The 27419-nt window shown below is 46.9% G+C and overlaps 1 protein-coding gene across 5 annotated transcripts in view; it reads left to right on the top strand.

Annotated features, from left to right (window-relative positions):
• Positions 1-27419, top strand: part of LOC116957460 (cell adhesion molecule 2-like) — a 122747-nt gene that overhangs the window by 35337 nt on the left and 59991 nt on the right. For 4 of the 5 annotated variants that reach the window (XM_032979649.2, XM_032979640.2, XM_032979624.2 and 1 more), the window contains exons 2-3: positions 14221-14247; positions 21803-21949. In XM_032979649.2, the coding sequence (XP_032835540.1) occupies positions 14221-14247; positions 21803-21949 (174 nt within the window). The remainder of the gene's footprint in view (positions 1-14220; positions 14248-21802; positions 21950-27419) is intronic. The other variant, XM_076053029.1, reaches the window with a different exon arrangement.

Genomic DNA, 27419 nt, shown 5'->3' with positions numbered 1-27419 from the left:
CACGACCGTGATATTTTTACCACGTTCACGACCGTGATATATTTTTGGCCACGTTCACGATTATGGTATTTTTAACGCGATCGCTTTTTTTTCTTTCAAAATTGAGGCCAACCACCTTCCCTATCACCTGCCCCGGGGGGCACCTGGTCTCGGGGATTGTCATCCGCGGGAGATCTGTACCCCCCTCTGATTACCGCTTATGCTCTGTATCGGGCTCATGTTTCATTAAAATATATATACATATATAAAAACACAAAAAGATTACCTAATGTGATTTGCAAGAGTTAGGCCACCTTGTGCCAGCATCATGGTCCAAATTGTAAAAAGTAAAAAAAAAATCCTCGCTAATTTACTCAACTGGAATCCACGTAACATTCATCGGCCCCCTACTCTCAAAGCTTGGCAGGGACCCTCTGGAAAATGAGTTGTGAGTGAGGCTTTCGTCGGTACTCAAGCGTCAAAATAAACAAATAAGTATCCTTATTTGCAAGATAGCTGCATCTTGATGTGACTGTTCCACCTGAAGACTCAAGCTTGTGTTGCCTCCGAAACGTCGTGATTTAATTTAGTTGTTTTCTTTTATTGAAATGTTGTTTTACCTACGTGACTTTACCGAAAAAAACAAAGAGTATGAATCCTTGCAGTCACGAAAGCTTCAAATCTAGAAGTATCCTTTTGCTAATCACTTGCTGGATAAAGGCATCCCAACGTCACATCAATCATAGATGTTGTTTAGCCATACTTCACCAAACTGGATAGTGTGGATTGGTGCAGTGGGCGGTGGGTTAATTTAAATGGCCAAATATGATTACCCTAATTATCCACTCATTGATCATCAGCCAAGATATATCCAATGCTGGATGAAAGCCTCTCCAAGTTGAATCATCATCTCTCGCAGTCAACGCGATGTCATCATTAACATTGCTCCTGCGCGTGTCACTTCCCTGGCAGAGATAGAATGTGCAGAGTCAACCCCCAAACAGGGCCTGAATTCGAGCCCTTCTGATTGCAAGTCAATCACTCCACTGCCAAGCCACCATGACGCGTCGGATGGAACAGAAGTGCGTTAACATCTAGACTATAAACTAAACTAAATCTTGACCTAAAGCTTTCGTGACTGCAGGAATTCATATTCTTTGGGTCTTTCGGTAAAGTCACGTAGATGGTTTCAAGAAAATAACTAGTTATTTTTAGTTAAATATGATAATATGATAGTAGGTCTTTCTCCTTTTTTCTTTTCACCAGTTATTTTCTTTGAACCATCTACGTGACTTTACCGAAAGACCCAGAAAAAATGGGAAAAACCCATTATCATATTTTGGTACTGGCAAAGGACGTACCATGATGTAGATGCTCACCCCGAGCTCTCATTACTCTGAGAGTGCATTGTCTTTGGGCTGTACGCCTTTTGGCGTCCTCTGGTCTAACACCGTTTGAGACGAGGCTCAAAATAAAGGTGTCTCTGGTGTGAACCAATCAGTTTCAGGGACAATGCATATATTATCAGAGTATGTTTTTTTGTTTGCATTCTGATCACAAGCATTGTGGTTAATGCAGATATGATTCCTTGTAAAAGGTTTCATTTTGGTGTTTTAACATCTTAACACCTGTTTTGTTGCCAGAAAAAAGGAGAAAATACTATTATCATCAACTAAACTATTTTTTTTATTCTTGCCAGGTAAGGCCCACTGAGCTATATAGCTCTTTTTCAGAAGCGACCAGGCCACAAATAATAGCTCAATGTAATTTATTATCATTTGGAAATCTACAGCAGCCAAATTCTCTAAATGCACTTTCTGAATGTGGATGGAAAAACCTTGAGGGCCTGGAGAAAAATGCGCACAATCACGGTAAGAGAGACATGCAAACTCCAAATATACACCAGGCTTCGGGGTCGGGTTCAGACCCCACGACCTCCTGCATACCAGGCAGGAGGTATTTAACATATCCTCGCCACCGTGGTGAGATGGGAGTACGTGTGCGGAGAGCGGCGCTGCAAACTTAAAGACTTTCAGACGACGGGAGGTGAAGGCGCAAATGGAAGTCGCTACCCTGATTTTCACATTCCGGCATCACCTTTGCTTCCAGACCACGGCCCACGTTCAGTATCAATGGAGGCCACGGAGATGGAGATGATGATGATGATGGCGGGGCACGTGTGATGTACTGCAATTATTATTTCACGCTCTTTTTAGAGGTGGGCAATTTTGTTCTGAGTTTGAACGACAAACTAAAATCGAGGCAACTCTTTTGAAGGCTACTTCGGAGAAGAGTTAGGCGCAAAGCAAAAAAAAGTGAAGACCTCTCGCGTTGAAAGTAACATTCCCACAGGATCGCGGACATTCGTCAATAAATGCAACGCAGATAATGTTTAAACATAATAAACATTTGGGATAGGCGTTAGAGCTGCTTACGAGAGAGAGGAAATTTGGGTGTCACGTATTGCCCGTGAGGGTTGAAGTATTTAATGTGCACTGAAGGTTAATTACCGAAGTTTCATTAGCATTTGGCGAGACACTCTTGTTTAAAGCATACCTTTAGGCCTTTTGTGTAAAACTACTTCAGAGACTCACTTTGTGCTATTAACGCTAATATAACTAGTTTAACCACTCTAGATCAGTTCAGTTCAGTTTATTTTGGTATAGCCCAGTGAGTTATTCGGCTCTTGAATCGGGTGCAACCACAACAAACAAACAAAAAACAAAAACACGAACAAGAAAAACATCTTAAAGTGACTGTGTGATTTAAATTAAATAAGCTCTGTTGCGAGAGGATAATAGATATTTTTGCGAACGCGAGTGTTTAATTAATCAAATTATTGCCTTAAACCTAAAGAAATGCCGCTAATTGCCGGAGACATTTGTTAAATGTAGGCACTTTAATCCCTTTGGCAAGGGCTAAATACAAAATAAAATGAATAAAGCAAAATACAAACAAGTCTAAATGAGAACAAACCCCGGTGTGTGTCGGAGCTATATCATATCACTAAACTAACACGCACCATTGTTTATTGGTTTTCTTAATCCTAGCCTTTGAATTCCTCACACCTCGTCTGAGCTTTGTTTGCAGAGGAGTTATTTCTGAGACTTGTGTTCACGTGAGCGGTTCACTGGCACCGTGCCACTCACGAAGAGATAGTTCATTAAACACTGCAGCCCCCACACCTGCGTCGTCTCTTAAGCTTTTTTTTTTGTATTCGTCGGATGCTTAATGCACATCGTTTGTGCTGACTGCGTAGGCTAATGATGCAATCGACACCCATTGCATGCTAACCACATCAACCGCCTAATATCTATCGGCATTTTTCCAACACAGGAACCACTCCATTATAGACAATTCTCTTATGATTAAGGATTTGTGTGAATTAGGCCCGCGGCAAAATGCACTCTGGAGATTTCTTCACGTGGCCAACTAAGGCTAACCCATGAAATTGTTGTATCTACAATTCAGAACAATTTGAATACAGAAGGGCAGTCATCCTTCACGTCAGTGAAAGCCGCGAGAGTGATTGCACTTGCATGGGTCTAACGTTAATTGCATAACACGCGGGCCCCGGGTCTCCATTTATTGCGAGCATTTGGGAATCCTGTGGTGCAATAGGTGCGAGCATACGACTATGGATTCGTAGCAAGAGCTACAGTTGTTCTGCGGAGAAAGGCGGCCCATTCTTTTAAGGGCTTGCATGTTTATTATTATTATGCCGTAAATGAACATCTGAACAAGTGAAGCATTTTGATTTAAAGCTTTCGTGACTGCAGGGATTCATATTATTGGTTCTTTCGGTAAAGTCACGTAGAAGGGAAACAATAAAATAATAAAAATATAAAACAATACAAATTATCACGATGTTTCGACTGCAACACAAGCAATCATCATCAGGTGTGAAAACCACAGCAAGAAAATTTGAAAAAAGTGGCGGGTTTTTTTTCTTCAAATTTTCTTGCTGTGGTTTTCACACCTGATGATGATTACTTGTGTTGCAGTCGAAACGTCGTGAGAATTTTATTGTTTTATATTTTTATTATTGTATTGTTTTCCTTCTACGTGACTTTACCGAAAGAACCAAGAAGATAAGTGAAGCATTGCAGACATTTTTCAGCGGTTCTTCCACTTAATTTTGTTCTTGGAAAATTATATTAATAAAAAAAGTAATGTTTTTTTTTTGCATTGGGTACAGCCTGGAATTGGTATAAAAAATGTCTCTGCAAGTCTGAATGCCCTCGTGGTGGTCGCTGCATTTGTCGTGCGTAATGCCAGTAAAGGAAGATGAATAGAACCTTTGCTCAGCCTTTAGAATTTTGAAGGTTTTTTTTTACAACATTGCAAAAAGCAACCACATGAAAGGCAGCAAAACATATTGACCGAATTTAAACATGTTTTTATTACCACGGTTGGCAATGGCTATTCAACATTTTTTTGGTAAAACATTGATTCCATTTATGCTATTTTTTTTCCTTTTGCACAATTTATTTCCCTCTTAAGGAACAATCTCAAAGGCTCGAAGGAAGATTTGAGCGAATAGAAAGGGTTAAATGGAACAAACGCAAAGGGAGGTCCCCCGGGGTCGAGGTTTTGATGTTAAAACTTCTGAAATGATTGTTTTATGAGTTTCAGGCTCCCGAGGACGGAATTGCTGCAATTGGGCCTTTTGTGACCAATGTGGGTGGGGAGGGCGGAGGGGGGGATCAATATGGCCCACTTTGAGCTGTTTTGCCGCTTGCCTGAGATAAACTCAACTGCAAAGCAACGATCTTCACCGCACGCTGTCATGCGCACGTCAAACACCATTGACGGTCTGTCCGCAAACAAAAAAAATGTTTGAAGCTGATGCAAAAATTTGCGCCCCAGTTAAAATTGACTCCCTCTTTAAATGTTGCCGCAGAGTCTAGGATTCATATTGATCGAGAATGATTTTTTTTGTGTCCATCCAACATAAAAAACAACACCTTCCCATCTTATTTAAAGAAAACAATATGATTGTTAGCTTCACTGTCTGAAAAAGAAAAAACCTGTAAATGAAAGTTTTCTATATTTTGACTTAAAACTTTCGTGACTGCAGGAATTCATATTTTTTGGTTGTTTCGGTAAAGTCACGTAGATAGAAAAATAAGAATAAAAATAAAGTGAATAATAAATGTCGGTTTTTTTCATTTTTTAAATAAAGTAAATAAAAAAAAATGTTTTTATTAACTTTATTTTTTATTCTTATTTTTCTCCGAAAGAACCAAAGAATAAAAAAGTTTAAAACAAATTATTGCTTCAAAGAAAAGTGCGTGGGTTTTTTTTTTGTTTGTTCTGCTCAGGTATATTCCAACCAGACCCTTCTGCCATCTGTTGCCCAACCACATCAACATCCAAACGGTGGCAGCTTCAATATTGGAAAACTTGTTTGGCTTCTCATTAAAGTCATGCAGTTCGGCGAGAAAGTTTAAAGTTTCAAGCGAAGTCGCGTAGTTAAATCCTAGATTTATTGGCTGGCGCCAAGAATGTGTAAGCTTGTCAGGAATGATGTTAGCATTGCCTTGGCCGGGATGAACTATATACACGTTCATGCTTTGACGTAGACTGTTGGATGGGGGCTTGTCCGTGCCTCGGCGTTTGTTTGGCCATTCTTCACCATTCTTCACCACGCTTTCTCAATGTCGGTTGGCGAAGGCAAGGAGGATGGATGCAGGGGCGGAGAAGTACAGCACAATAATGGACATTGCTGTCCTGCCTTCTGGTGACCACCTTGTAGCGCTCCAGAAGCTTATATGATATTTTGCTGTGCATGGTGATCACCGTTCCTAAGTGCCAAGCAGGCTCTATCCTGGTTAGATTCCGAGATCCTAAGATATGAATCATAGTTATGTTAATTGTATTATAGTCGTATTGTGGAATTTGCATCATATAATCCATGCAATACCTTCAAACCAACCAGCACATCACCTAGGTATCTAACCGTGTGTGTCATTCTCGCAGCAGCAGCGGCTTCTGACTGGCCATCGAACAAAAACGGTCCCTGCATCGCACGCTTTCAGATGCACTTCTGCGGTCATCTGGAACGTTCTTCCTTGTGATATTAAGAAGCCACTGGAGCTCTGCACTGTTAAATCTAGATTTAATATATATTTAGAACTGATTGTTGTGTTTAGTTTGTTATCCTTCCACCGCACCTCACATTAGCACGGTCAACTACGTACGGTGCAAAAGAAGTTCAACATACATACATATATCACTGAAGGAACACTATCACTTGCTTGACAGATTTATACTTTCTACCTATGCACCATTCAGGATTTTTCTACGTCGAATTGTGTGGGGAGCTCACAGATTCTCCAGAGATCTGGACACGGTACCATCAGTGAGCTCCTCTGGCAGGTTGGCTGGGTCATGTAGCCCATGTGTGCAGCCACGACATGCCCATCCACCGCATGACCAAGCAACTTCCTCGTGGCCTAGATATAAGAGGGCTAAGTGGGTGTGATATGGGACTACAGAAGAGATGGACTGACGCGGTACAGGAGAACCTGGAGCTGAGTGGACTTACTGATGACCGATACCAGCGGTGTCAAGATCGTAATCGTATGGAGGAGACACGTGAAGGATGCTACTGGGCAGCTGGAGGGCAGCCTGGGATGAATGGCACAACAATGAGCAGATAGTGGTGTAGCTCAAAACCCACAAAGTTGACACCATGGCCAGTGTAGGTGGGGCATATGCCAGTCAACCCCAGGCAATTAACTCGTAACGCCTGGGTCTGCCCTGTGACCTTTGCCACTCAAAGTGCACCTAGGCTGGTGCACGCGCTATGATAATAACGTTGCCACTTACTGGAAAGCAGAGGCCGCTGTTATTGCGCCACTGTGAATGTAAATAATTGTGTAATGGGCAATTTAAAACCGAAGATAAAATAATCTGATTTTCTGTCCTGGCCGTGAAATAAATTAATCTCAGATTCAGCTTCGTTCTTTGCTTTCTTCGAGCGGCTTCCGTCTTCGCTCGGACAATTCTCGTCTCTGCAGAAGACGGTTCTTATGAATCATCACATTCGTATAACCTCCTACAGATCTAAACAAAAGAAACAAGGAATGATACAGGAACACTCTGAACAATTGCGCATGAATTCTTAAAGAGCAGATGCTCTCCAGTGATTTCGGATCCCCATATGGGAGTCATTTATATGCACGAGATAACAAACGGTGGGGCCGGCTCTAGTGAGATACGTCGCTCCGTATTAATTAGATGAGCCAGCGTTGAAACCATTCGAGGTAGGGAGGGGGCTTTGAAGTTCCACGATGGGGTTGAACTCCTCTACTGGGCCACTGCAGTCACGGCCATTTATCTGGTGTCAGGAGGTTCACGCGATGAACGTGCGATGTGCGAGGTCAAGAAGAAGTAGAATGGAAAGAAAAAAAATGTGAAATTGTTCCGGGTAAAGTCGGCAGTGTCGTGGCGTCCGCCTCGCCCGTAGCGCGTGCATCTCCTCAGCCGCTTTGAGATTAAACCCTGTGGGGGGGCGGGGGGCTTCTCGAGTGTGGAGAGGAGTTGCTGGCCTCGACCGAGCCCATCAATAGCCGTGAAAAAATCGTATCGCGGACAAATTGGTTTTGCATTTTCACTCAGCTGCTCCCAGGCTCTGAGTGCATTTTTTTCTTCGTGGCAGATTGGCACAGTGAGCGATTTAGCGCCGAGCTCGACGACTCGCGAAGCTCGGTCTGCGAGTTGTGCCAAGACGGACCCTGCAAAAGCCGTCGAACAATGGCCCCTGAACGATGCCACCGCTGGGTCAGTCCTTGAAGCAATGCGTGGAACTGCCAGGAAAAAGGGGGGTTGAAGGGAGAGGAAATGTACCACTCTCAGTGAAAATCCCGATGACACATTCCCATCATTGGTGGCAGCCGTGAACCTTCCACTGACGGAAAAAGGTTTTCCCAAGATTTCGCCATTTACAAGACTCGCAACGGTGACGATCCAGCTAGCTTTCGCCGATTTCAATTGCTCCTCCTCCTCCTCCTCCGTCTCTGCGGTAGCTGCCCCTCTCTTGCCGTGTCCCCTCCTCGGCTGCCGATCCGTGGCTAGCTTCCACCAGCGGCCGTCATCCCGGCGAGGGACGTGTCTCAGCTCGCACGACAATGTGATCCATTGACAAAAAGTCGGAGCATTGTTTAATGGAAAGAAAACCCACGACGGACGCCGTGCCTTGGTGCGGTGATGGTTGGGGATGCTGCTGTCCGTGTGCTCGGCAGTGGTCCTCAAGCGGTTACTATTAAAATTGTGTATTTATTTTACCAGGTTATACTCTAAATACGGGAGATGCGGGCGTCCCGTGGCTCCATGGCCGTGCCCCTGCATTCTGTGGGCAACGCTCAACATGCCCGAGAGGGCTACGCGGGGTGGCGACTACGAGAGAGAGCGGCGACCTGGTTACAAACGACAGCTCAACGAAGTGGCTTATCATCATCACGTGGAGATGTATAGCAGCCAAATACTCTAAACGCGTGATGTTGATTCAAAATGTGGAGGAAAAACCGAGCGACCCGGAGAAATAAATCCGTGTGACCACGGGGAGAACATACAAACTCCAAATATGCAACAGGCGTCAGGGTCGGGATCGAACCCACAACCTCCTGTATACCAGGCGAGGTAGTTAACATCTTGCCACTGCGGTGGAGGGACGAACAAACACTCGGGGAGTGGGGGACGTCACAGTCGACGTTAAATAAGGTTCTTATCTTAATTAAATTTTCATAGCGCCTTGACTCAGGCGCTGAACAAAGAATTAACAATTTGTACAGCAGAATAGTGAGATGAGATGGGGATGGTAGTGCGTGATGAATATGGTGATGAGTGAAGTAAAACGATGATGAAAGTGACAGCGAGTGGTTGGTGATGATGAGTGAGCGTGATCAATGGGTAGGGAAGTTGGGGAAAGGGATAGCGTCAGTGATGGGGAAGTTAGGAGGGAAGAGGACTTTGTGTAAGCAAGGGAAAATAAGCGAGTTTTAAGGGTGGAACGAAAAATAGACAATGAGGCTGATTGTTAAATGATAGCCCCTAAACAGAATCATGAACGACGCAGCCTGCGTTTGTCTACCATCCATTCCGCTTCTTTGGTTCTTTCGGTTAAGTCACGTAGATAGAAAAATAAAGTGAATCAAAATAAAGTGAATAAAAATAAAAACTATAAAAAATAAAAAAAATATATATTCTTTATGCCTTCCGCTGTTCTAGCTCTCACCCCCTATGTAAATATTGTACAGTAAAATATTTATTTTACGTGACTATAACAATGTATAATCCGTAGAGACCAGGGTGGGGGGGGGGGGGGATGGCGGGGGGGGGTGTGAGGGAGAAGATGAAGCTCCATTCCCCCTGACGTTCCGGGGCTGTTGCAGTCCACGGCAAGGGCCGAGAGAGGAGCAAAGCAGCAACCGGCTCGCTGAACGCTCTGAGTATCGTCATCACCAGCACCGCCGGGCGCACACTTCATCCTTTGAGCCCGGTCCACCCAGGGACTCGTTTGCATTTGCAGTCTGGATCCGTCCGTGAGACCACAGCCCGCGCATTCGCCGAGTCAATAAGAAGGCGGATGGATGGATGGGGGGTGGGGGGTGGGGCCGGAGAGCTGTCCTGACAGCGGTTTCACATTCGGGCGAGAGAACACGAGGGGCAGGAGCGGCGCAGTCAAGCGGCGAGAGGGCCCAGGGGAGCGGTCCCCTGCGCGGGGCACTTGTTTAGACAACGCCATGAATCACAATACCCCCCCACCTCCACCTCCCATCCCCTCCCAAACCCACCACCACGCGAGACTCCTCGCCTCTTCTTTCACGAATCGCTCATTTCCGCCGCTCCCCCCCCCACCTCGCGCTTCGCACGCGGCATCACCCGTCACCGTCTGCCGCGGTGGTGGTCTTCATCAAAGTCCGGGTCCGCAGCAGTCCGCAAAATATATGTGCGGGAGAGCAGATGACTCGGTGGTGGCTGCGTCGGCAGCGGTTGCACGTGCTATGGAGAGGGGACATTACCACAACATTTAACTTAGTAGATGCATTTGTTCCTCCCTCTTTAAGGCAGTGTAATTGACACCTTTGTTGACTTTTTTTTTAAAAATATGCGTATATAGTATTCTATATCAGAGCATCTTAGTATTCTATAGACGCATGGTCGTTTTTTTTTTGTCTGTGCACGGTTGGCTAAGTGCGGCGCGCATGACGTTCGCGTGCAGTTGCTGCGTCTGCACAATGGCATGTAATGGTTACACAGGTAACCGTTGCGCAGGTAACCGTTACACAGGTAACCCTTGTAGGTGCTGCCGTGCAATTGCTGATGGAAGGGCCGCCCGCTGCGGCGAACTCGAGAGAACCTCGCTCCAGAGTGTCGCTCTGGTTCTTCATCCGCGATGGCCGAAACGGCTTAGAAGAGGTTGACATATATGCTGTCACCAAGAGGGAAAGGGAGGCTTTCTCTACCAATATTAGTCAGAATAGAGGTTTTTTTTTTTGGGGGGGGGGGGGGGGTGTTATATCGCATAATCGCCTGATGAATCTGGTTGTTGTGATCAGCAGCGAAACGTCGTGAACTCAAATTGTGAATGTTGTGGGTTTGCTCTCCAACACACCTGTACGCTGAAGTCGTAACTAATTGCCACGTTTTGTTCACGTGACGAACCTTACTAATTGACTGTGTCGGGTGGTCGTTGGCTAACGACACATTTATATATTTACTCGCTCTAACCCAAACCTCCCCACCCCCCCCCTTTATTATGAGGAAAGGAATGTATTGACGTTTCGACCATCCGGCCTTGTGAAGGAAAACATGGAGGTTCACGGGGTGAGCGTCGTACGTAGGTTCAGTGGGCGAGGCTGTGCTATGAGCAGTTCCCTCGCGATGATGAAGGTACCCACGACCACTCCTGCGATAGACACACACGCTGAGGATGGGTTCTAAACTCGACTCCACGGGCAGCGGACGACATTGTTTGAATTAAACTATAAATGCCTTGAATGTTTAAATTGTTGAGCGTAGCTGTGCTTCGTGTGGCGCTGCTTAAACCGATACATTCGAGAAAAAATTTCCCGCATAGGACGCTCGTTTCAGCGGCATTTGTTACCCATGAAGTGCCACTTGTTGAGTTTTCATCATCGCAAACTTTATCCAAACGTGAGTTCCCTTCCTTGCCATTGGTGCTCCAGTGCTACATATCAAAAGATGCCGGGGCCATTTCTGTTGCTAACTGGTGAGTGCCCGAATCAACTACAATTCTAAATTTTTTTGTACATTTTGGCACTCTGCTGATATCACGTAGGAGGTCAGTTGGTGAATTTCGCCTCCGTCTTTCCTCCCAATATCTGCGATTGATCAAGTCGGACATGCGGCACAACGGCATACTCCGCACTGGCGAATATCATTATTTTTTTTTTAGACTCCGGCCACTATCCCAACGTTTCCGTATGTTTCCTTCTATTTACAAAAGTGGCCTTGTTATTTCTACTTTCGAAAACAAATTTGGTATACACGTGGCCACATTCCGCCTCGTTTTGCCCTTAAAGCGCCGCCCCGGTGAAATGTAAACGAACGGGACGCGTGCCCGCGCCGCGGTGGATGCCTCGTCGAGGCAGAGCCGATCCATCATCGCGCCGTCGCTTATTAAGGGCCGTGATGAGCTCCCCGTTTGTTCCATTATGCAACGGTCGCTCCTCCGCCGTCTCAGACGCGTTGGCAGACGGCAGCGATGTGCGGACGCCGAGGAGGGTGGAGAAGGTGCGCTGCAAATTAAAGCAGCGCGGAGGTCGCTCTGGTCCGCAATTGTGCGCGTGGGGTTCGTGTGCGCGTCAGGGTTGTCGGAGGGTGTTGCAGCGTGTTAAAATGGCAATTTCATCAGCAGCGTTTTATCCCCGCCGCCCCTCCCGCCCCGCTTGAGGATTTCACGCACGTATGCATGCCGGAGCGTGCGCGTGCGTTCTCCTTCGCGCGCGCGTGCCGGCAGACAGGGCGCGTAGAGGACGCCCAAACCGAGCCGCAGGATATCGCCGCTTGCGCGGCGCGGTCCAACCAAAGGGCCCTAATTCCGGCCTCGACAACGCGAGGTAGCGATTGGCCTCGAGTGGTCCAAGCGCTCGCACGCGGCTCGCAATTCCGTCCCTCTCTCTTGCGCGAGAGCCGCCGGAACAGCTAAATCCGGGCCAGAGATTTGGGAAGCCACCACTGTGCTGTTCCTTGACCCCCCTCCCCCCTCCCCGACAAGTTAAATTGATGCTCCTAATTAATAATGCATTCTGGTCGGTGGATTTTAATTTTTTTTGGGCCGTTGTGACGGTTTTCGCCGTTCCCTTTCTCTTGGCGTGCGGCGGCATGGAAATAGACCACGTTAAGTGTTACACGTATTCATCTTGATCTTGGTGAGTTATGATCCACTGCCAGCCATTCCCGGCGACACGGCTGAATTTGGAAAAAAGTTAAGAGAAGGAGCGGGTGGATACTCGCAGCCTGACCTATGAACCCTGATTTACGACCATCCATCCGGATGATATGTTAACTCTTGAGCGAGCAACCGATAAGAGTGTGTGGTGTTGGCTGCTTGAGCTCGTTGTATGTACGAAGGCTTACCCACCACCCCCCGTCACCTCTCTCGTAAGTAGAGGGAGGGGGGGGATGCCTTGAATTACTGCACTTTTATCCTTCTCCACTGGGGTCTGGCTCTCTCTCCCTCTCTTCAAACGTCAGCCCCGGCCTCTCAGTTAACTTCATCTCTGCCCAGTGTGATCATTTTGTAACGCATTCCCGCCTGCGTTTGGGAAAAGGCACTCTCTCTCTCTCTCCGAGGGGTGCGCGTGAAAGGGCGGCGTTGTTGCAGCACAAACCCAGCCGCATTTTCTGATTTTTCACGTGGAAAAAAAAAACCCCACTGTCGAGTATTGTTTTGGCCAGTATTCTAGCCAACAACACGTAAAGAGAGAGCGGTGTTTTAGCACCAACATGGCTCGTCTGAAATATTTTTGTTTGTGAATGCGAGAGCGTGTAGGTTTTTTTTTACAATGAATTATGAAGAATTAAAAACGTTTGCAGATGTCTTGCAAGGCATAAGAATAACAAAGTTGCTTCATAGGCTCTTTCCACGTCTGGCATCGTCTTGGCAGTGGCCGGGCACCTCCCTGCAACTCTCTCTGTCCCCTTCCAGTCTCGCCGCGTTGCCAAATCCGTGTCCCCGTCTGTCCGCGTACGTTACCTGCCCATCGCATTTTGACCGAGTGTTCGCAGAAAACTTGTGTTCACGGCCTTATCTAGAATCCTCCAGGCGTTTGGGGACGAGGTTGTCGGTACAATGGCACTTTCTGTCTCAGCGTGCGGTCACACAGTTCTCTTTTCACGCCCACTCATTTGTTTCTGAGTTATGGCCACGATACCCGTAGCATTCGTCTGCACTTGCAGCATATGCAATGATATGAACTAAACATTTTTTTTATTGTCCCAGTTAAGGCCCACTGAGTTATATAGATGTTTTTTTTTTCGGAAGCGAACTGCCCACAATTGATAGCTGAACGAGGTGGTGTATCATTATGTGGCAATTTATAGCAGCCAAATACTCTAAACGCATGATGAGTCTTAATGAGGAAGGGAAACGGGACGACCCGGAGAAAAATCCATGCAATCACGGGGAGAACAAGGACACTCGAAATATCTAGGTGTAAGGGTCGTGATTGATTCCACGCCCTCCTGCATACCACGCAAGGTTATTAACATCTCGCCACTGTGGTCCCTGACATCTAAAAGCATGCCGTAATACTATGAAAGTATATTTCAAAGAGGTCTGTCTCGCATATATATATAAAACCTATCTAATAATAAAGAAGTATAAATCGAGGGTAGCTATAGAAAGTGATGAGATATCAAAATCAGAGCGGAATGTCTTGGTATTCCTCGCCTAAGACCCTGAACATGAAACGGACTCTCTCCGGCACCCTTCTTTCAGGTAACTTCTTTCTAATCCCACGTCAAAGCCGCATCGAGGAGCGAAGACAGGAAAAAAAAGGCATTTTCAATCGCTTTGAAGCACCGTCAATTGGAACTGCGCGAACAAAAAAAGAATGTGAACGTACATTTTTTTTTTACATTTCAATGAATAATGTATTAAATATCTGGTGGTACGCACGGTTTAATTATGAATTGCCTTTGTGTGTGTGCGTCTTCCCTCTCCTGTCATCTGCCGCGATCCCTTGTCGGCGGCCGGGGGGGGGACAGTGGAAAGCCAGAAAAACAACAACAAGGGTAAGTGGAGTGTTGTCGCACTTCAACACCTTGCAGCGCTGCACCGTTAATCGTCGCCGTTTTGATTCCCACTCGCGCACTGAACTTGCTCACAGGCCGCTGATGTTGCGCGTGTGCGTGCGTGTGCGTGCGTGTGCGTGCGTGCGCGTGCGTGCGTGCGTGTGCCCATGTTTATTTTAGGTAAGTGCTCCGAGAATGAAAAAAAACAAAACTTGAGTTTGTGTCGGGACAGGAGAAAATTCTTGAGTGTGCTCCCGCGCCCTCATCCACAGTCTCGCGCTGCGTTGAGCGTAACACCGCAGAGCTCGCGTGAAAAAATGCCGCTCTGAAGGCTGCCTTGATGTCATTGTTGTACTATGTTGAACATGTTTCGCAGTGCACGTAGCCAACCGTGCTGATCGGAGGTGCGATTGTTACCCTACAACAGCCGAATGCAATCTCAACAATAGTGACGATTTACTCTGGAAGGCCCGCCTGAGCGTCCAAAGACCTGGCCAATGCCGGCGGCAAACTCACCGTGCATGGGGCAAGGTCATCCTTGTGCTAACCAGGATCACTTCTGCTTTACTTCTGACATCTGATGAGACTGGGCACATTTTGTTTCTAATATATTTGTTTGAAAGAAATCCTTAAAGCTGACCCTCCTCTTCCGGGTGTCCGACTTGCAGCCTGTGGTATCAGTTGGTGTCAGTACGAGCTATTAAAGGCCGTAGAGTACGGTGTTTGAGTAGAGCTTTTGGTGTAAGCATATCTACACTCTGCATGCTCTGTTCCGCGCCATTGCTACAGTCCTCTGGGCTCTTAATGTGGCCTTGACATAAGGCCCTCAATGGCCCGCTCTTCTGAGACACGATTTAGAATTTAATTTCTTATATCAGATAAGAACGCGAGCTTAATTTCCCCAGTGAAGCACCTCACGCACTGTGCTCGTGTGACGTTCTGCACAGCATGGGAACAAAGATCGGATTCCCAAGTGGAAGTCATTGAAGGCGCTGTTACTTGGAAGAAAACTACTCACTTTTTATGAGCTCGCCGTTCCGTCCGCACGGAGAAGAAAAAGGAAGTCAAAGCATTTTTGTCTTTCAATGCAAGCGGGTTTGAGAGCCTGAGCGGTCAGCACATTCGCCACTGGGCCAGTTTGCGCGAGGGTCAGCTGGTTCAATTCCCACAGCCGTGGGTCAAGTGTTGTACGAAATTACCAAAGTGTGTTGTTTGCCGAGGGGTAGAGGCAGTTTCACCGTGGTTAGCGAATTCTGCTCTGGAACCCCAGCCACCTGAATTAAATTCCTTGGCCAAAGCCGACATAGGTGGCGAGTGACATCTGAACCATTGTAAAAAAATATATAATTTATATTAAATAAAATGGAACGATGCCAAAGTGATCAGTGCACTTTACAGTTAATTTGGTGGCCTGAGTGACGTCAGTGCCTCGTAATATCAATGCCGAGTGACATCAGTTTCAAGTGACATCAGTGCCTAGTGACATTAGTGCCAAGTGACATCAGTGTAGAGTGATATCAGTGCCAAGTGACATCAGTGCCAAGTGACATCAGTGTAGAGTGATATCAGTGTCTAGTGACATCAGTGCCAAGTGACATCAGTGTAGAGTGATATCAGTGCCAAGTGACATTAGTGCCAAGTGACATCAGTGCCTAGTGACATCAGTGCCTAGTGACATCAGTATAGAGTGACATCAGTGTCTAGTGACATCAGTGCCAAGTGACATCAGTGTAGAGTGACATCAGTGTAGAGTGATATCAGTGTAGAGTGACATCAGTGCCTAGTGACATCAGTGTAGAGTGACATCATTGCCTAGTGACATCAGTGTAGAGTGACATCAGTGTAGCGTGATATCAGTGCCAAGTGACATCAGTGTCGAGTGACATCAGTGCCAAGTGACATCATTGCCTAGTGACATCAGTGTAGAGTGGCATCAGTGTAGAGTGACATAAGTGTAGAGTGACATCAGTATAGAGTGACATCAGTGCCTAGTGACATCAGTGCCTAGTGACATCAGTGCCTAGTGACATCAGTGTCAAGTGACATTAGTGTAGAGTGACATCAGTGTAGAGTGACATCAGTATAGAGTGACATCAGTGCCAAGTGACATCAGTGCCAAGTGACATCAGTGTAGAGTGACATCAGTGTAGAGTGACATCATTGCCAAGTGACATCAGTGTAGAGTGACATCAGTGTAGAGTGACATCATTGCCTAGTGACATCAGTGCCAAGTGACATCAGTGCATAGTGACATCAGTGTCTAGTGACATCAGTGCCAAGTGACATTAGTGCCTAGTGACATCAGTGTAGAGTGACATCAGTGTAGAGTGACATCAGTGTCTAGTGACATCAGTGTCAAGTGACATCAGTATAGAGTGACATCAGTGCCTAGTGACATCAGTGCCTAGTGACATCAGTGCCTAGTGACATCAGTGCCAAGTGACATCAGTGTAGAGTGACATCAGTGTAGAGTGACATCAGTGCCAAGTGACATCAGTGCCAGGTGACATCAGTGTAGAGTGACATCAGTGCCTAGTGACATCAGTGCCAAGTGACATCAGTGTAGAGTGATATCAGTGTCGAGTGACATCATTGCCTAGTGACATCAGTGTAGAGTGACATTAGTGCCTAGTGACATCAGTGCCAAGTGACATCAGTGTAGAGTGACATCAGTGTCTAGTGACATCAGTGCCTAGTGACATCAGTGACAAGTGACATCAGTGTAGAGTGACATCAGTGCCTCGCGACATCAGTGTAGAGTGACATCAGTGTAGAGTGACATCAGTGTAGAGTGACATCAGTGCCTCGCGACATCAGTGTAGAGTGACATCAGTGTAGAGTGACATCAGTGCCTAGGGACATTAGTGCCAAGTGACATCAGTGCCTAGTGACATCATTGCCTAGTGACATCAGTGTAGAGTGACATCAGTGCCAAGTGACATCAGTGTAGAGTGACATCAGTGTCTAGTGACATCAGTGCCTAGTGACATCAGTGCCAATTGACATCAGTGTAGAGTGACATCAGTGTCTAGTGACATCAGTGCCTAGTGACATCAGTGTTAAGTGACATCAATGTAGAGTGACATCAGTGCCAAATGACATCAGTGCCTAGTGACATCAGTGTAGAGTGACATCAGTGCCTAGTGACATCAGTGCCTAGTGACATCAGTGTAGAGTGACATCAGTGTAAAGTGACATCAGTGTAGAGTGACATCAGTGCCAAATGACATCAGTGCCAAGTGACATCAGTGTAGAGTGACATCAGTGTCTAGTGACATCAGTGCCAAGTGACATCAGTGCCTAGTGACATCAGTGTAGAGTGACATCAGTGCCGAGTGACATCAGTGTAGAGTGACATCAGTGTAGAGTGACATCAGTGTCAAATGACATCAGTGCCTAGTGACATCAGTGTCAAGTGACATCAGTGCCTAGTGACATCAGTGTAGAGTGACATCAGTGTAGAGTGGCATCAGTGTCTAGTGACATCAGTGCCAAGTGACATCAGTGTAGAGTGACATCAGTGTCTAGTGACATCAGTGTCAAGTGACATCAGTGCCTAGTGACATCAGTGTAGAGTGGCATCAGTGCCGAGTGACATCAGTGTAGAGTGACATCAGTGTAGAGTGACATCAGTGCCGAGTGACATCAGTGTAGAGTGACATCAGTGTCAAGTGACATCAGTGCCTAGTGACATCAGTGTCAAGTGACATCAGTGCCTAGTGACATCAGTGTAGAGTGACATCAGTGTCTAGTGACATCAGTGTCAAGTGACATCAGTGCCTAGTGACATCAGTGTAGAGTGGCATCAGTGCCGAGTGACATCAGTGTAGAGTGACATCAGTGTAGAGTGACATCAGTGTCTAGTGACATCAGTGTAGAGTGACATCAGTGTCTAGTGACATCAGTGTCAAGTGACATCAGTGCCTAGTGACATCAGTGTAGAGTGGCATCAGTGCCGAGTGACATCAGTGTAGAGTGACATCAGTGTAGAGTGACATCAGTGTAGAGTGACATCAGTGCCGAGTGACATTAGTGTAGAGTGACATCAGTGTAAAGTGAGGTCAGTGTAGAGTGGCATCAGTGTCTAGTGACATCAGTGCCAAGTGACATCAGTGTAGAGTGACATCAGTGTCTAGTGACATCAGTGTCAAGTGACATCAGTGCCTAGTGACATCAGTGTAGAGTGGCATCAGTGCCGAGTGACATCAGTGTAGAGTGACATCAGTGCCGAGTGACATCAGTGCCGAGTGACATCAGTGCCGAGTGACATCACTGTAGAGTGACATCAGTGTAGAGTGACATCAGTGTAAAGTGACGTCTCACCTGCTTCCCTGTCCACCCCACTTCACCAACCCAGCCAAACAATTCTCCCCGCCCCTTGACCGCCGACACAGCGCCGGGGGGAGCATTCATTCAGCAGTCGGGGCTGACCAAGAGCTGGAAAGCTGAAGCTAAATATCCACTACCGTGCAAGGGGAACTCCAAGAAAATGCGGCGGCTTCATCGTCAGTGTCACGGGTGGAGCACTTTTTGTGGCGATGCCGTGGCCGAAACGCTGCCGGGAGGTGAACGTCACCGCGTGCGAGCGAAAGGTGACGGCACTGCGACCCGCCGTCCCCATAAGTCCGTGGTCTCTCATTGCCGGGCATTGATGAATCCACAATGGGGCTCCATCCTGATTGAATGAAGGGCGTAAAAATATATATATTTTTTAAAATAATCAGTCGGGGTCAACTGGCTATCATGTGTCAGTCGAGGGCCGTTCGTGCCCACGTTAGTTGACCGGTGGTCTGCGCTCGTGATTAGATTCATCCTGAGTTGTGTTTCTCGTTTAAATTAACTCCGAAAACTCCGGTCGAGGCGCGATGTTTTTTTTGTTATTGGCATGCGGCTTTGAGATGGGTCGGGCACAGCCTTGCAATCAGTATCAGACAGACCGGCGAGAATGGACAGATGCAAAACAACGTGAGCGACATATCAGTATAAAAATGTGAATTTAAAAAAGTTGCATAAAGAACGCGTGACTTGTGATTTTTTTTTTCTTTTACATCTACTTTTGCGAAAGCGAGCTGCGAAAGAGTAGAGCAGGATCATATTAAAGATGTGCGCGCTGGGGAAAAAAAAAGTTTTTTCGAATTGAAAATGCAATTCAATGCGATTCAAAAAGCAAGAGGTGCCTGGGTAACTCGACGATTGACGCACTGAACCAGCACCACTAACATCCTTGGTTGGAATTTGAGCAGCCACCCACGATAATTCTGCATTCTGAAACGGACAGCATATTATGGTCCTCACCTGTTTGCCAAGCACTGCGTAATGCACGTTTAGGTTTTCAATCAAACTATTTAAACTATACCAAAAAAACTTTTCATTTTACCAGGTAAGGCCCACTGAGCTATATAGCTCTTTTTCAGTAGCGACCTGGCCACAAATGATAGCTCAACCAAGTGGCTGATCACGTGTACATTTATAGCAGCAGCCAAATACTCTAAATGCATGTTGATTCTGAATGTGGAGGGAAAAACCAGGGGACCCGGAGAAATATCCACGCGACCACAGTGAGAGAGACATGAAAACTTCAAATATACAGGCGTTAGGGTCGGGATCAAACCCACGATCTCATGCATACCAGGTGAGGCAATTAACATCTCGCCACCGTGGCACCTTATAGCAGCATGTGCAGAGCCATGAGTGTAGATAAGACAGCACGCAAAGTGATCTCAGAAATAGTTCCGCATTATTATCTTCCACGGGCCATTCTCTAACATGATTGGCAGGGGGTGGGGGGGGGGGGTGTGGGGGGTGCACTACTCTGTGAGAGTTCCAAGTGGAGATTTCTCCATCTCATGACATGGCACCAGCAGCGCAGTGGTATACATACGTTTTATACATTTCGAACGTGGATGCGTTGTTATGTGCAAAACAAAAGTTGCTTTCGGTCCAGAAGCGGACTTGTTACAGCCATCAAAATCACACACACGAAATAAATAAAAAATGGCAGTTGACTCGTAATCATGCGCACGTTCCTCCTACCGCTGTGCATGCAATCAAATCGGGCGATCGTTTAACGTGCACGCGTCGAGTTCCCACTGCCACGGAAGGAGATATGCAGGGAGAGGAAGCTGCAGAGAAAATTACAAAGTGTGATTGGAGATCCTCTGCGAATCACCTCCTGGTCTCGCGATGGCTATTGTCACACATCCTTCTTGCTGTGACACAAACTTTCCGCTTCATATTTTGCAATTGCATTTTTTTCTCTGTACTTTTTCGAAATTAAGTGTCGTTATTTCGAGCACTTTTGTTGCCAAATCCACTGTTGGATGAAGCCCTCTCGATGCTGTGTTGGTCACGAGGGTTGTTTGATTACATTTGGGCACCGCGGTGGCGAGATGCTATCTCCCTCGCCTGGTATGCAGCAGGTCTTGGGTCCGATCCTGACCCTGACGCCTGTATATTTGGAGTTTGCATGTTCACTCTCCCCGTAGTCTCGTGGATTTTTCTCCAGGTCCTCCGGTTTTCCCCTCCACATTTAGAATCAACGTGCGTTTAGGGTATTTGCATACATTTCCACGCGATGATAGGCTGCTTCGTTGAGTTATCATTTGCGATGGCCAGGCCGCTTCTGAAAACGATCTACATAGTTCAGTGGGCCTTGCCTTGTAAATTAAAAGGTTTAGTTTCTTTTACATCACCAATATAGTCACTTAGAGTTGGTGAGGTGGGGGGGGGGAATGTAGAACTGGTTCAGCTATCACTCACTACTGATGTTAGTTGTGAGTGGGAATCAAACTCCGGTGGCTGGGTTCAGAACCCAGTGCCCAGATCACTGTGGTGCCACCTCTCCACTCCCGCTATAATGTCGCACAGTGGATAAAATGTTTTATGTTCGGCAATAATTGAAATATATATTTTTAAAAATGCATACACTCTTTAGGACATTGATACTTAAATGTCTTTAATAAGGTTTCTAAATGAAACACGACTCGACAATGTGTAAGGGGTGAAGTGATGTCAGTGGTTAGCGAACATTTGAACTGTGAAAGCCTGCGACGTGAGTTGTCTGCCCTTGGGTAAGATCAGTGGTGAGTGTTATCTGAGCCCGCTCCAGGGCTTCCATCACTAATCAGCGTGGTGAAGTATGGTCAAACAACCCCGTCCCTCCTCTTGTCCGAGATGTGTTGTGGGACGCCGACATCCAGCAATGGGTCGACAAAGGTCTATCGCGGATTTTTATTGTTTTCAAAAGAGCAAAAAGCTAGGGGAAATTTACTTAAATACATTTTTATTCGCACTATTTCCTCGACATTATTTATTTAAAGCCGACTTGAGATACATTTGCGTTGACGCGTCTGAGTTACCCTGTATGTGTGCAACACGTAATATTTTTTTCAAATCGCAAGAGATTCCCATCGGTGCCGCTCGCCGCATTCGTTGCCGAGCGCCTGGCAGGCAGGGAGGGCGCGCCGCTCGGAAAGAAAGCCTTAGAGAGAGAGCAAGAGAGAGCGAGTCACTGATGAGAACCGCTGTATATGCCCCCCCCCTCTCGCCCCGGCAGGCCACGTACGTGCGTGGGCCAACCGCAATGGCACACTCGTCGAGGGAGAAGAGCTGCAGCTGAGCTGCCACGTGGACCACACGGACGGCTCGCCCATCCAGTGGTCCAACCCGGCGCAGCAAACCCTCTTCTTTGAGAACAAGAAAGGTACGATGGCCAGACCAGGCAGAAGGGACGCCAGAAAATTGGAGAAACTCCGCATCAAGCTGGTGAAACGTGTATTACGGTTCTCTTGGCAGACTCATGCCCACTTGACTTGATGGCAGGTGCTGTGTTCGCCTTGTGCCACAGAGCGAGAAGCTTCTGCTCAGGGGTCCCCTAGGCTAAATCACTGCACTTTAAGACGTTTTGTGACGGCGCAGTATGACATTATTCTTTTTGTTCATACGCAAGTGACGTTGTGTTGCTAATTCTGCTGTTTGTAATGATGGCTATACTCTGCTGACGATTCCTGAACGAGGATGATGCCTGCATCCTGTTGTCTCATTGTCCTGCCGCTGAGTGGTCGTAAATAAAACAGCCACGCTTTTGACTCTTTCGAGGTCTGCATGTTAAAAACAAGACCATGTGCATTATACGAGCAGTGTGGTGATTGCCATGGAAGGCATTGTGCGAAGACCCATCGTACAGTTGCAATTCCACGTTTTTTTGCATTTGACACCTCGTCTTGTGCGTGTTTATTATAATAATATTATTATTGTTGTTGTTATGATGCTCGTTTGTTCCCAGCCTGCACTTGCATCTTCTGTCCGATAAGTTTCTCGTCATTTACGGCCGGAGCCGTAGGGTGAGCACAGGCATTCGAGTGTCGTTGGGATGGCTTACGTCTCCCAAGTAGCCGAAAGCCAGTGGGGGCGATTGTGAGCGTTGCCAATAAGCTGTCAAATAACAATACCGCATATTCACGAAGGAATGTTAACATTTGCGAGCTTCATTTTTTCTTCGGCGACTCCATTGGCACTGGCTTGCTCTGTGACCTTTGATGCCGTTCTTCGGTTTTCCCTGGAAGCTTCCGGGTAGAGTAGCGTTGATCAACAAAGTTCACTTTCGCAATGAAATATCTGCGAAAGTGCTCTTACTTTCCGCTTTAGTTTTTTTTATTGTTTCATGAAAAAGACAAGCGAGCCCCGTGCCCCCACATTCCCGCTGGGTGATCGCGCGGATTAGAGGTGTACGTCTCGTGGATAGGGTCCTGCCAGTGGCAATATCCACATGGGATGGGCAGCAGCGGGGAGCGAGGGCGGTTCACTGTAACCAATGAAAAGGTCTGTGAACGTCAAGACGTGTTTCAAAAAATATTTTGTGAAAAAAAAAACACTCCCACGATAGGAATTAATAATGGTCGGAGGACGGCAACGGGACTCGCCGTGCTGCTTCCAGCAGGGAGTTCACTGCGCTGCAGGGGAATCGAGAATCTCCACCCCGACGCTTTGTCGAATTAAAGCGTTGTGGCTCCACCGCCAATGACCAGGCGAGGTTTTAATGGCTTCATCGGGGCGGCGTTGACAAAACAAAACGTTGAGTGTTTTTTTTTTTTAAGTGCACGAGCGTCTGCACGAGGGCTGAACGATTAATCGATTTGAAATCGAAATCGCAATGCGAAACAATGCCATTAGCAAATGTGCAAAGGCTGCGATTTTTTTGCGATTTGAAAAGTCCTATTGCTTTCTTGTTGGAATTGTTTTATTTTTTTATTATAACTTTATTTATTTAACTTAACAATTGTTCTATGTGTGATTGTTCTATTTCAATGAAAGCATTTTAATAAATACATGTTGGAAGCAATTAATATCTTTTAAGTTCTCATCCTTGCATTAGAATATATAGAGCAGTTCATATTTTGATGGTATCGCGTGGTAATGCTACATCACGTGTTTTAAATCTATTACACAGTGAATATTGAACTGAAGCTTGACTTAAAAAAAAATTTAATCGTAAATCAAATCGCAATATCGGTCAGAAAAATCGCAATGAGATATTTCCCCCAAATCTTTGAGCCCTAGTCTGTACCATCCACACCTCCGCAAAGAACAAAAAAAAATAAACCTTTCATCGTCACCCCTTAAAGACATTCCGCCGCTCTCTTCCACAACCAGTCAACGTGCATCTCTGATGCCCAGCATGGGGCCGTGTGCCATCTGACTGCTGATTGATTGCCTTTGCAAGACGATAATTGGACCACGGTAATGGATTTGCACGAGACAGAGTGAAGAAGGCTTCTAATGTGGGCAACTGCGAGAGAAGATGCAAGGCGGCAACCGGCGTCGGTTATAACCAAGCTGTGTTATTGCACGGTTTAAAAAAAAAAAATCATATATATATCCAAATCGTTTACAAACGTAGAATACAAGACCTTATAACGTTTTTATTAACGCAGTGCATACAATTCACCATCAGGATGGAAACTTGTAGATCAAAATTGCATTTCCCGCGTCGTACTGAGAGATGAAATTCTGTACAACACGGACTTGGTGGGGGGTGGAGGCCCTTAAGCGTTGCTCTATTCCTGAGAGCAAGTCTCGAACGCGCCGTTAGTAGAGGGATCCCTTGAAAGGCGTACAACACCAATAACAAAATCAGATATATTTTTTTTATGCCAAAGTTAAACCAACCGTGAAATAATGTTTTAAAGTGGACTTCCCTTTCCCCCCGCACGGCGCAACGCCTCTAGGGCTGAGTGAGAGTCGGGGGGTGGGGGGGGGGGATGTCCAGGCCCTGCTCTCGGAGTTGCGAGAGAGAGAGAGGAGGGGGGGGGGGGCCCAACGACTGTTCGTCGTCGCCGTGTGAACGTTGAGCGCTTTGGAAAACATTCCTCCCCCTCCGCGTTCCAGTTCTCTCCCCCCCCCCCCCCCCCCCCGTGATGCGTGACGCATCGGCATCGACGCAGGCACCGCAACGATGCCCTCTGATTGTGCCGCACGTTTTGTTTTCTTTCACGTGGCGGTTGTTCTTTAAAATGCAATGTTTTTTTAGCCACTCGACAATTCCGACGCCCATGTTTTATTCGGCTACAGACGCCGCTCCGCGCTAAAAGCCGTGCGTGTGGGTATGGGGGGGGGGGGGGGATGAATTTTTGCGTGTATGGGTATTTTATTTTAAATGATAAATCACGGATGCTGAGCGCAGGCCCAAAAGGGCCCCCTGAAATGCTGCACAGCCACAAATGGGACGGCGGCTCGCACGCAGATGTCAGATGGTGTGTGAAACTCCCTTACCATGGGCGTCGAGGAGGATCTGTGTCCTTGGCTTGCTCGGAGAAGGTGGTACAGCAAATGTGGATCTCCCCCCCCCACCCACCCACACACCTGTTCCATCTATATGGAATAGAGTGTTTCCCCCTCGCTCACGTGGGTTTTTACCTGAGTGCATCGATATCCTTTCACGTGCAAACACTCATTCATTGATCGATAACACCTTACTGTATAGAGGACTGCAGAGCTTGGGCTTGGGGGTGGGGGTTAATTTTTGAAGCAATCTCTCCGCTTGGCTGCCTTTCCCGTTCGTCCGTGGTTCCTTGTCGTGTTCTCTCTTCTCCGTTGTGCTGCACATTTACAAGTTGACATTATTATTATCGTCATCATTCTCTCATTACAGCCCACGGGCTTGCCAAAGTAATCTGCAGTGTTGTATTTATTTGTTTATTTGTATGTATGCGCAGGAGCTCATTTAAATGACACGTCTCATTCACAATAAAATCGTGACATATCACTACCTCAAATATGAAATGTCGAATATAATGATGCCGTATATTACAAGCCACCACGGTTCCTAATAAGTGTCTATCAATCACAGTTTCATCACATAACTCTTAACAGGATTTTTCGCCATGTACCACGATTTTTTTTCTTTCTGTTTTCATATTTTTTTTTCCTCCTGTCAGCGCCATGGTAACTGAAACAACTCTCGAGATCGTTGGAGCATTGGTCTCTATTGTAAGCGTCCATATTGGTAGTAGGTGGAGGGTAAAGCCCAGCGACCGCTTGCTGGAAAGACCTCCACTTGGAGGGAAACTCTAGACCTTCCCCTTTTCCTGGGAATTTTGGCCTACTCGCGCATGCTGGCCAGACAGCTTGGAATAGGTGAAAGTAGCCACACTTTACTCGAGCTGATCTCGTCAAGGCGCATAAACCATCGCGCAAAACTCCCGTCATACCAGCAGCAGCAGCGGCGGCGGCGGCTTTAAATGAATCATCGAACAAATGCGGTCGTTGCATCTCGCGCTTCGAGATGCGCTTTTGTGGCTCTCTGGAACGTTCTTCCTTCTGATAATTAATAGGAAGCCACCGGAGCTATGCACTTCTAAATATAGATTGAAAACTCTTTTTTTTTTGCAACTGCTTTATGTATTTAGTTTATTGTCGTTCCCCGTGCACCTCCGCTTAGCAGGGTTGATTACATACGGTGTGAAAGAAGTTCAACATGCATTACCCCACCAGACGCGATCTGCTGATCGACGAACCACGGTGTACCCTTTGTATGCTGCTGGGTGGACGTAGGCGCGAGATTTAATAAACTTGCACCATCGTTTCAACGACCGCGCTACATCAGTATCTGCTGTGAATTATTAGCGGTAATGCACAGCCGAGAATGTAATGGGGGAACACAGGGCCCGGAGTTTTTAGAAGGCGACATTCGAGAATCTGTAAAAGACGTCACGCGCTCTTTCGCCTTCCCCCAAAGCACCGATCACGATTGGCTGTTTGGTTTTTAACAATCACCATGACTTGATGTTGGTTTATTTCTGGTTCTGTTTGGTTACATTATCGCCCCCGCCCCCCCCCCCCTCTTCCATCTCCCCCCATGAATACCCTGCTCCTGATCGTTACCCTTACCGTTACCCCTACCGTTTTTCCTACCATTACCCAGAACCACCTACTGTTACCCCTACCGTTACTCCTACCGTTACCCCTACCATTACCGCTACCGTTACCCCTACCGCTACCCCGACCATTACCCCTACCGTTGCCCCTACCATTACCCGTACCGTTATCCATACCGTTACCCCTACCGTTACCCCTACCGCTACATTTACCGTTACCCCTACCGTTACCCCTACCGCTACACCTACCGTTACCCATACCGTTACCCCTACCGCTACACCTACAGTTACCCATACCGTTACCCCTACCGCTACCTCTACCGTTACCCCTACCGTTACCCCCACCGCTACACCTGCCGCTACACCTACCATTACCCCTACCACTACCCCTACCGTTACCCCTACCGTTACCCCTACCGTTACCCCTACCGCTACACCTACCGTTACCCCTTCCGTTACCCCTACCGCTACACCTACCATTACCCCTACCGTTACCCCTACCGCTACACCTACTGTTAACCCTACCGTTACCCCTACCACTACACCTACCGTTACCCCTACCGTTACCCCTACCGCTAAACCTATTGTTAACCCTACCGTTACTCCTACCACTACACCTACCGTTACCCCTACCGTTACCCCTACCGCTACACCTACTGTTAACCCTACCGTTACCCCTACCGTTACCCCTGCCATTACCCCTACCGTTATCCATACCACAACACCTACCGTTACCCCTACCGCTACACCTACCGTTACCCCTACCGCTACACCTACCGTTACCCCTACCGTTACCCC

This window comes from Petromyzon marinus, chromosome 3 (assembly GCF_048934315.1).
Source record: "Petromyzon marinus isolate PM22_M1 ecotype Great Lakes invasive population chromosome 3, UKy_Petmar_22M1.pri1.0, whole genome shotgun sequence".
In the NCBI taxonomy this organism is placed as follows: domain Eukaryota; kingdom Metazoa; phylum Chordata; class Hyperoartia; order Petromyzontiformes; family Petromyzontidae; genus Petromyzon; species Petromyzon marinus.
Note: the sequence above shows the minus strand (reverse complement) of the source record. Positions and strands in the feature narration are given on the sequence as shown.